General features: G+C 39.2%; 1 protein-coding gene across 1 annotated transcript in view; it reads left to right on the top strand.

Annotated features, from left to right (window-relative positions):
* Positions 1-10,070, top strand: part of LOC145397101 (uncharacterized) — a 10,826-nt gene extending 756 nt beyond the window's left edge. Inside the window, exons 2-4 of the mRNA XM_080270304.1 lie at positions 1-41; positions 8,619-8,800; positions 10,037-10,070. The exon at positions 1-41 is cut by the window's left edge and continues 180 nt beyond it. Of these exons, the coding sequence (XP_080126430.1) occupies positions 1-41; positions 8,619-8,800; positions 10,037-10,070 (257 nt within the window). The remainder of the gene's footprint in view (positions 42-8,618; positions 8,801-10,036) is intronic.
* The last annotated feature ends 229 nt before the right edge of the window (positions 10,071-10,299 follow it).

The following is a 10,299-nucleotide window of genomic DNA, read 5'->3' as shown; positions in this document are numbered from 1 at the left end:
TGATCTGGCCAAAGAACTCGGCTAATGAGCAGTATCTCAGGGTAATGATAAAAGTTAAAAACTACTTTTACAAGAGATTCAATCTGTTCAGCAATCTAAACTAATCATCCTGTTTGTTACCAGATCCTTGAGAAAAAGGTTGATTTCAAAACACGTAAGTCAGATAATATCATTTTAAGTTACATAAAGACTCACACGAGTAAACAGATATTCTTGGGACGTAAGGAAACTCTTTGCTTATGCGAAAGAATTGCTGGACTTTGCTACGGGCCCACAAAGGGATAGAAAAGCGTTAAAAAACGTCTTCCAAAGGACCTAAACATGGGTGCCTCTGGGAACGATGTGGGGGATCTTGGAGTACTGTAAAGGGCCTTTTTCAAATCACGAGGATCTCACTTGGCAATCAGGTCTAACTGTATAGATTGTTGGGTGGTGCTAGGCACCTGTTGGTTAGCATATGAGCCAGTCGGTCTAGTCACTCATTAACATTGTAACTCAGTCACTCAGTAACTGAACGACTTTTTCGTTTGTAGGCTGGTACTAAGAAGGATCAGACAAAAAGGTTAACAAATATCAGGATTAAAAATATTAATGTTGATGCTCCACTTGACAGACTTGGAGCTAGGAAAGGAATTGAAACAGAAACATTGGACAACGATTCAGACTTCTTCGTTCTCTATACATCTTTTTTCATTTGATGTGGGGTCTATGTTTCTGACTGCTATCCTCCACCTAGCCTGGTCATACACATCATACTCTGACAGATCTTTTTCTCTCAAATCTTCTCTTACGTTGTCCATCCACCTCGTCTTCGACCTTCTTCTCCTAGCCTGTACCTCCATCTCCATCACCGTACTCCCCACGTATGTCTTGTCGTATCTCATGATGTGGCCTTTCCACTGCAGTATTCTCTCCTGTACTTCCTTAGATCTTTCCACTACCTAATGAGTTTCTTTTATTCTTTCATTCCTGATCTTATCCATTTTAGTGTCTCCACACATCCATCTAAGCATTTGCATCTCCTTTACATCCAACTTCCTCTCCTGTGCTTTCTTCACTGTCCATGTATCAGCCACATACATCATTGCTGGTCATACTACAGTCTTGTATACTCTTCCCTTAACCTTTACACTGATTCTACGATCACATAGAACTCCCGAATCTTTTTCTAGTTATTCCATCCTGACTGCAACCGTGTGTTATCTTTGTGTTCCGATTTCCTTCCTAGGTCACCGCTGAACCTAGGTATTTAAATTTAACTATTCTGTGTAACATTGTCCCTTGCATACTAATCTCGAGGTCTTGATCTTCGTTGAACCTCAGGTACTCCGTTTTCTTTCTACTGATCTTAATTCCTCTGTCTTCCACAGTCCCCCATCTACTGCTCTAATTTTAACTCTACTACGTCTCTGTTGGTGCTGCATAGCACGATATCTTCAGAAAACAGTATGCTCCAGGGGGACTGATTTCTTTTCCCACGAACATTACATCCATAGGATACAAAAGCCCACACCTGCAGGCGAAAAAAGATGTATTTCCAAACAGTTTCGGCGACAGCTGTCGCCCTCTTCAGTGGATCTACAGACCACTCTCTGTAGATCCACTGAAGAGGGCTACAGCTGTCGCCGAAACTCTTTTTTCGCCTGCCATGTGGGTTTTTGTATCCTATTTCACGGTCACGATAGTGTGACTTTGCACCATTTCATCCATAATCAGATATAAAATATATGGGCTTAAAGAAGATCCCTGATATAAAGCAACTCCAACTGCTATCCATTCCGTTAACCCGACACTGTTACATGTGTTCTTGTTCCTTGGTACATATCTTGGACCTTCCTCACGTACTACTGCGGCACTCCCTTCTCTCTCATACACCTCCACACTTCGTGACGTGGCACTCTATCGTACGTCTTCTCTAGCTTTATACAGACTATGTGCAGTCCCTTCTGCTTTTCCAGGTCTTTTTCCATCATCTATCTAAGTGCAAACACTGCATCCGCCATACCCCTACGCGGCATCAACCCAAACTGTTCCTCTCCTATGGATGTTTCTTCCCTGATCCTTCTGTCCATTACTCTTTCCCAGATCTTCATGGTAAGGAACGTTATCTTTAGCCTTCTGAAATTTTCATAGTCCTGGATGTCACCCTTCTTTGTACATAGACACGATAAAACTATCCATTCTTCCCGCATTTTTTCCTGGTCGTATATTTTCTGCATCAAATCCCACAGCATGTCAATTCAGTCTTCTCCCAAGAACTTCAACTGTTGTACAGGCATTTCATCCAGTCCGGTCACTTTATCATTTATAATATTCTTTAATGCAAATTATATTTCGTATCTGCTAATATCTGATGTTACACCTTGGTTCCGGACTCCACCCCCAATGACTACCCTCGGATTTCCTTCATTTAATAAGTTTTCATAATAGCCTTTCTACCTATCCTTGGTCGTATCTGGGTTGCATAAGACCACTCCATTCCAGTGCTGTCTTATATGAGTGAAATCAATGATTGCCTTATCCCTGACCTTTGCAATCATAAAGATCTTTCTTTCTTCTTCAATAGTTTCCAACTCGTCATACACTACATCCAAAGCCTGTGTCTTTGCTCTTGCCACTGCCTTCTTTGCTTCCTTTTTAGCCCACATGTAGTTCTTATCTTCTTGCCGTCCAGACATAACCCACTTCTTCTTTGCATCTTTCTTGGTTTTCACCATCTCCTGCACTCCATTGTTCCACTACTACTTCTTCTTCACTCCAGGAGATCTCTTCCCAGATGTTCTCCCTAGCACTTCTCCACCCAATCTCCTTATCATATGGCTGTTGCTCTCCCATCACTCTTGCACTCGCTCGAGCGATCTTATTCATCCAACACTCTCTCTTTGAACTTCCGCTTTGCCCCTTCCTATTTCAACTTCCACCACTTGATTTTCGGTGGAGACTGTACATGTCTACCTTTCCTTACGTTCTTTATCTCCCAATCCATTACTACCACACTGCTGTGCCACCACACTTCTCTATTTATGACCTTGCAATTTTTTACCTCTATCAGCTGTGAACTCCTACACTTGAGAAAGTCACAGATTTTTCCACCACGGACAGAGAAGAGATACTAGCACTTTTGGCTAAGCAAAAACAGGAAAGTGATAATGAAATTGCCAGACTTAAACAAGATATGAAAAAACACCAGAAGCACTATGAGCAAAAATTAATGGAATTAACTCTCAGCTTGGAATATACTGAAAATCAACTCCTCGATCTGGAAGCTAAACTGAACAATGAAACAACTGTAAAACGAGATCTCATTACCCAAGTGAAGCAACTGACCAACGATAACAACAAATGTAAGCAACAACACAGTGAGGTCTCGCAACGGCTCGACTACTTCGTATTTGGACGATCAAGGACGTAGAAACAATCTTCGCTTCACCGGAATCGCAGAAGAGCCAGGCGAAACATGGGAGCAGTGTCAACGCAAGGTGGAACTCATATTGTCGAAGCATCTAAACATCAGTGCGAAATTTGACAGAGTTCACCGAATTGGAAAGGCTTCAAACAAACAGAGGGACATTGTTGCAAGGTTTTCCCAGCATTCAGACAGAGAGCAAGTGCTACGGAACCGGTAGAATTTGAATGAAGGGGACAAGCATTTATATAAATCAGGATCTATGTCCTGGATAACTAGAGGCTCGTCGTTCACAGATGCCTGCCTACCACGAAGCCAGAAAGCAGGGAAAATTTGTTTATTTCAACTACAGGACTCTGGTGATCCGGGGCCGATGCAAGTATGATCAAACTCTTCAGGCTGTCCCCTCTCAGTTTGCCCTGCCGATCCCAGTCTCACCCAGGCCCCGTTGCCCTACAACACCCCAACGTAAGCAATGGCACCACACCCCATCCCCTCAGGAATGGATCATGAAGGAAGGAACTCCAACTTTACCTCAACGATTGAACACTCCCGTTTCACCTACTAAGTTACCATCGCCATTTAAGCAGTAGACACACTCTCGCCAGCCAACCACCCCAAGTCGTGCTAATAAAGTCAGCACAACGGCCGCCGAAACAAAGGAGAGTGGTGTCAATAAATGGAAGGCCAGAGAAACATACTCAGACGACGCAGAAGGGGCAGTTGGTGGAGTTGACCCTGGGATTGCCTCACTACCTAAGACATGACAAACTAGAAGCAGGTTAGGTATAAACAGGTCCTAAAATTTTGTAATGAGTAAAACCCTGTTGTTACAAACTAATAAATATGGATAACCATGTTCTACCATTTCATAATTTAGATGACGCAGAATTATGCACACTTTTCGTAAATGATACTAGAGAACCTAGTTTTTCGTTGGATAGCCTTGATACTATGTTTTTTACTCCCTTAAATTTCAATAATTATAATCATACATCTGTCAGTGATCCGGATAATTTTACGCTAAATTTTCGTAACGTGAACCTCCCAACAACTGAATACTATATCGCTGATTCACTTTTTACGCACATAAATCAGTCTACAAATATGTTTACATTGCTTTGCTATAATATAGGCAGCCTACCACTGCATTTTGACGAATTTTTGGATCAGTGCATAAATCCTATTCAATTTCACTTTGACGCTTTAGGATTTTGCGAGACAAGGTTAACGGATGATACTGAGAATCTTTTTAGTATCCCAAACTACAGTGCCTATGGAAATAACAGCTCTGTAAACAGTGGAGGAGTTGCTTTGTTTATAAAACAACATTTTTCATGTAACGTGTGAAATGACTTGATATTTAAGAAAGAACATACTGAAACGATATTTGTTGAAGTTTATCTTAGTACTAATTCCATGGTCTTAGGTATTATTTACAGACGCCCAAACACTAATATCGCAAGGTTCTTTGACGACTTTCACTACATTATTGATTTAGTCAGCTCGGAAGGTAAATCTTGTTACATTGGGGGTGATTATAATATCGACCTGTTTAAAAGGAGAACAAACCCACATGTCAGTAACCTTTTATCTATGTGCTATTCTCATAAGTTTTATAACACTATTAATAAACCCACACGCGTAACTTTAACATCCGCCACACTTATAGATCATATATGGACTAATGACTACATAAACTGCTTCACAAGCATTATTATATATAATAAAATTTCGGATCATTTTCCTGTTGTATCGGTGTTCAAATCCGCACCATATTTACCGAAAGGTGAACAAACTGTCCTCCAGTACAGAGACTTTAACGAAAGTAGTATAAATACATTTAAAGAAAATATTAGTCAAGTGTCTTGGGATCTTGTTTTATGTGCTAAAGACCCAGACGTAGGTTATTGTAATTTTAATCTCCTACTTCCTAATATATTTCATAACCAGTTTCCGTTAAAACAAAAAATAATTAAATCTAAACATGCTGATAAGCCCTACATTACCGCAGATATTAGGCAGATGATCCGAGAAAGAAACAAGCTTCAAAGAAAGTGTGCCAAGATACCCATTACGTACGGTGCAGAGTATCGCAGACTGCACAATGAAATCACAGCTAAAATCAGAAAATCAAAGTCAGATTACTATAAGAACAAAATAAGTGAAAATATAGGTAACAGTAAAAAAACCCTGGTGTATAATAAACTCTATCCTTAATAAGCCTTCTTCACGACAAAGAAATAATTGCTTTTAATTAGTAAACAATAATGAGGTATATGAACCTAAGGAAGTAGCTGATCATTTTAATAATTACTTTGTCAGTGTTGGTAAGAACCTTGCTGAGTCTGTTGGAGAGTCTGTGGTTAATTTCTATTCATATTTACGCAATAGGCAAGACAGTGTATTCGTTTTGTCACCTGCTACTGAACATGGTTACTGAGACTATAAAAAATCTACGGAATGTTGGACCCGGATATGACGATATCCCCATGTCCATCATTAAGGAAATAATAGCCTATCTAGTTCCTGTACTTGTCTTCCTCTTTAGTTTATCTTTTGAGATTGGAAAGTTTCCTGACATGTTGAAATTGGCCAAAGTCATTCCAGTTTTTAAGGCTGGTGATTTTAAGCTGTTAAGCAATTATCGTCCTATCTCAATCCTGCCAGCAATCAGTAAGATAATAGAGAAATTGGTTTATGGTAGGTTAATTCAATTTTACACCAACAACAATATTATCACTGATTCACAATTTGGCTTTAGGAAAAAATTGTCTACCGAGAGTGCTTTGCTGTCATTCACCAATGACGTGCTGGCTTCATCTGATGAAAATAAATTTACTATGGGCGTATTTCTAGATCTGGCCAAGGCATTTGATACGGTTAATCACTCTATATTACTAAAGAAGCTTGACCACTATGGTATACAAGGCACTTCAAATCAATGGTTTGCTTCCTACTTAGCCAATCGCAAACAGTTTGTGCAATATACTCAGTGCCAGTCTACCTGTATGCCAGTAGAGTCTGGAGTTCCCCAGGGGTCGGTCTTAGGACCACTCTTGTTTATTTTGTACATAAATGACATCGTGTATGCTACCTGACATATGAAGCCAGTACTATTTGCTGGTCATAGTACCTTTTATGCAAGCCACCAAAATCTCAATGAACTATCAAATGTTGTAAATAGCAGCCTAACAGATATTAAAAAATGGATAACAAGCAACAAACTCACACTAACCGTAAGAAAATCTCATTACATTATATTTAGAAGTAAACAAAGCACTGCAAATCAACCGAACATCTACATAGGTGCCCAGTCAATTGAAAGGGTGGACAGTGTAAAATTCCTTGGTGTTATAATTGATGAACGTTTGTCATGGCATTTACATATCCAGTATCCCCATACAAAGATTAGGAAACAGTGTGGTATCATGTACCAAATTCGTGATCAACTAACAACACGGTCTTTTAAGCTCATTTATTACTCACTGATTCTTCCTTTATTGTTTTATTGTAACAATGTATGGAGTGGTGCTTATAAGACACAACTAAACCGCTTATTTATAGCCCAAAAGAAATCGGTCCGTATAATGGAAAACTTACGCAAATATGACCACACTAATCCATATTTCAAGAAATTGGGTATCCTAAATTTGCCTGATATAAAGTCCTACTGCACTGCTTTGTTTATTTACAAGTCTCTGCACAACCTGTCATTTAACAGTTACTTTGAATTTAGTATGAATGATCGGTATAATCTCCGAAATAACTGTAATAAAAAAATACCGCTCATGGCTTCAACACAGTCCCAGTCACATATCACTTATCAAGGACCCAAAGTTTGGAATGGTATCCCAATGGCCATTCGGGAACTATGCGAGGCTGTATCTTTCAAATCTTCTTATAAATCTTACTTGGTATCAAAGTACTAATTCTTTAAATTAGTTGACTTTTATTATTATCATTATCATTATTATTATTTGGTAGTTATTATTATCATTACTATTATTACTGGTATTAATATAAAATTACCTCCGTTTTGTTGTAGTGCTATCTTGTATATACCCTTTATTAAAATCTTAAAATATTGTTATTCGGGGATGACCATTATTACTTAAAAGTCATACAGCTGATTTAGTCAAATCGTAGTTTTTAGCCTTACTAGACAATTGATGTTTACCAAAAGTGCAAGAAAAACAAGGTGCCTTTAAAGAGAGTTCCCGGACTCTCAAAAGGCTCAGCAGCTAGTAAACTAAGTGTACTATTGTAATCTCTATGGTTAAATAAACATTTGACTTTGACTTTGACTTTGACTTTGATGTACTGACAACCGCCAAATCAAATGACAAAGGCAATCCACAATCCTTTCTCCTTCACCATGCCTCTTCTTTTCTTCCCAACCTCCGTGCACTTTCTCAATCATCCCTGTGTTCCTTCCCGCATGCCCGTTCGGGTCTCCTCCTACAATCAACCTCACTCCCACGGGTGTCTCACTGAGTTCCTGCTCCATTTCTTCACCATAGGCTATTTTCTCCTTCTCATCACAGCCCACGTGGGGAGCATAGGAGCTCAGGATGTTTACCAATGTTTCTTCCAGGCCTAGTTTGATGTTCATCTCCCTATCACTCATCCTTTTCACCCTTACTACGCCCCTTTTAGGTCTTTAATTAGGCAGCACTATTCCCACACCGATCTTTCCTTGTTTGTTTGTTCCACTATACAGCCACTTGTAGCCAGTGCCTATCTCCCTTGCCTTGTTTACCCTCCACCTCATCTCCTACGTGCACAACACGCTCACCCTCCTCCACTCTATCATATCTGCAAAATCTCTTCCTTTCCCAATCATTGTTCCTACATTCAACTTTCTAACTCTTAGGATTAACGTCTTCAGCCGGGCTCGCCCACAACCAGGTAGTCCTTGTTCATTTGTCACAGGGGCAGGTGAGGCCTCAGCACGTAGCCTACGGGGTACGTCCTAGTATTTGCCTAGGCTAAATGTAGGGTTGCTGTCATGGCTCAGATTTTACGGCCGGATGCCCTCTCTTACGCCAACTCTTCCCATTTGGCCGGGCTTGGGAAGGGTAATAGGTAGGAATGGATTGTCGCTACCGTGGCTGGGTTGAGCAATGGCTCAGACATCAGTACAAAAATGTTTGTGAGAATTTCCATCTTAATTACCAGTAAAATATAAACTTATAGACGTATTTACCAGACAGTCAAAGATGGATTGTTCCGAGAAGTGGCTGAGATGGAAGATGATGGAAGACTGATTTATCGAAATTATGCCGAGTTCTCGAGCAGTCTAAGGCTGGTGGAGAAAGGGGACCATGTTATCATCGATAATGAAATAGCCTCAACGACTCAACTTGCCGAAGATTATTCTCAAAGTGGCAAGTATTTCATATATTCAATCATCAGTTTGCCTGGCTCTCCCATAATATTAAAAAAAAAGTGAAAAAAAAAATGTCAGTGCATATGTTTTTACAGTAACTGTACCTAAAGCAGCGCAATATATGACAGAAACCATCCGGATAATAATTAATTTTCCATAAATTCAATAAAAGTTTTCCTTATGTGTGTAAGATTTGGATTTTTTTTTTTTTTTTTCGAAATATAGATCAGGATCTTGCATCAAAAATTATGTCTTTACACCGTTTGATGCAACTGCCGACATTGTTTCGCTTGTTTATGCAGGTACTGAACTACAGTCAACAAAAATTTATTCCTCCCAATAAGTCGAACAGAAGAATACAAAAATTAAGATCAGTTCATTTCCAAAAGGTGGACTCTTGGCATCTTGCCTTATTCCTGGAAGGATAATGATGTCAATATATAACTTTTAGAGAGAGAGAAAAAAATGGATTCTAATTATTGTCATGAATCTTGATTTCCAAATATTTAAATACATGCTAGGACTACATAAATAATGTAATGTTGAATTCTAATCCGGCAGAAATGAATTATTCAATGGCTTTCATAGTGTCGTGTAAGACTAACCGAATATGTTATGAATATACTCATTACATACATATCCCATAATTACATACGTATTTTTTTTTTTTAATGCTGCCCATCTCCTAGGTTTTTAAAATGTGTCCAGTACTGATGTTAGAAGAGATTAATATATGAAGCTGAGAAGTATTTATTCTCAAAAGACTTCTAAGTAATGGAAATTAATAAGATCAGTGTGAAATTTCAGTGATTATGATAGCACAAACATAAAACGCGTGTGAACGTGTGATTTCCATGGGTTGAAGGACAGCACACGTTAACACGCCGTAGTTGAGATGATGGAGATAACTACAGTTTACTTATAATATCACTGTCAGGGATGTATGTTATTTTTTCAGCTTTCCAGACCTAGACTACTGCAACCTAGCCATAGCCCAACTGATCTAGATTATGGAAACCAAGCCTCAGGTCGTCTTACGCTCGAAGCCACTTTGGCCCAAGCAAATGACTTTGTCTGGCTATATAACATTCATTAGAGCTAGTATCTAAAAAAGTAAATTTCATCATTCCTTCTTCCAGACTGGTGGAAGTGATGCCAGAGAGAGGTTTATTTGTCAATATTTGTATAAGTGTTAAGTATTTTAACCGTCAACTTCTTTTTTAATTTTTATTTTTCAGCATTCCGGACCTGGATGAAGAGGAGAGGGCTTGAATGGTGTTGACGAGTGTCTGCAGAGTTGTGGCGCGAATGTGAATGTGGTAATGATGGGAGATCTGAATGCTAGAGTAGGAAATGTAGCAGTTGAAAGTGTAGTCGGTATGCATGGTGTGCCTGGAAGTAATGAAAATGGGGAACGAATGATACGGATGTGCGTTGAGTGAGAGGTGATGATTGGAAATACCTTGTTTGAGAAGAAAGATATTTATTAGTATACATGGGT

The sequence above is a fragment of the Coenobita brevimanus genome, chromosome 40 (assembly GCF_032717465.1).
Source record: "Coenobita brevimanus isolate Jiangsu-jjx chromosome 40, ASM3271746v2, whole genome shotgun sequence".
Lineage (NCBI taxonomy): Eukaryota > Metazoa > Arthropoda > Malacostraca > Decapoda > Coenobitidae > Coenobita > Coenobita brevimanus.
The sequence above is the reverse complement of the archived record's forward strand: the minus strand, read 5'-3'. Positions and strand labels throughout refer to the sequence as shown.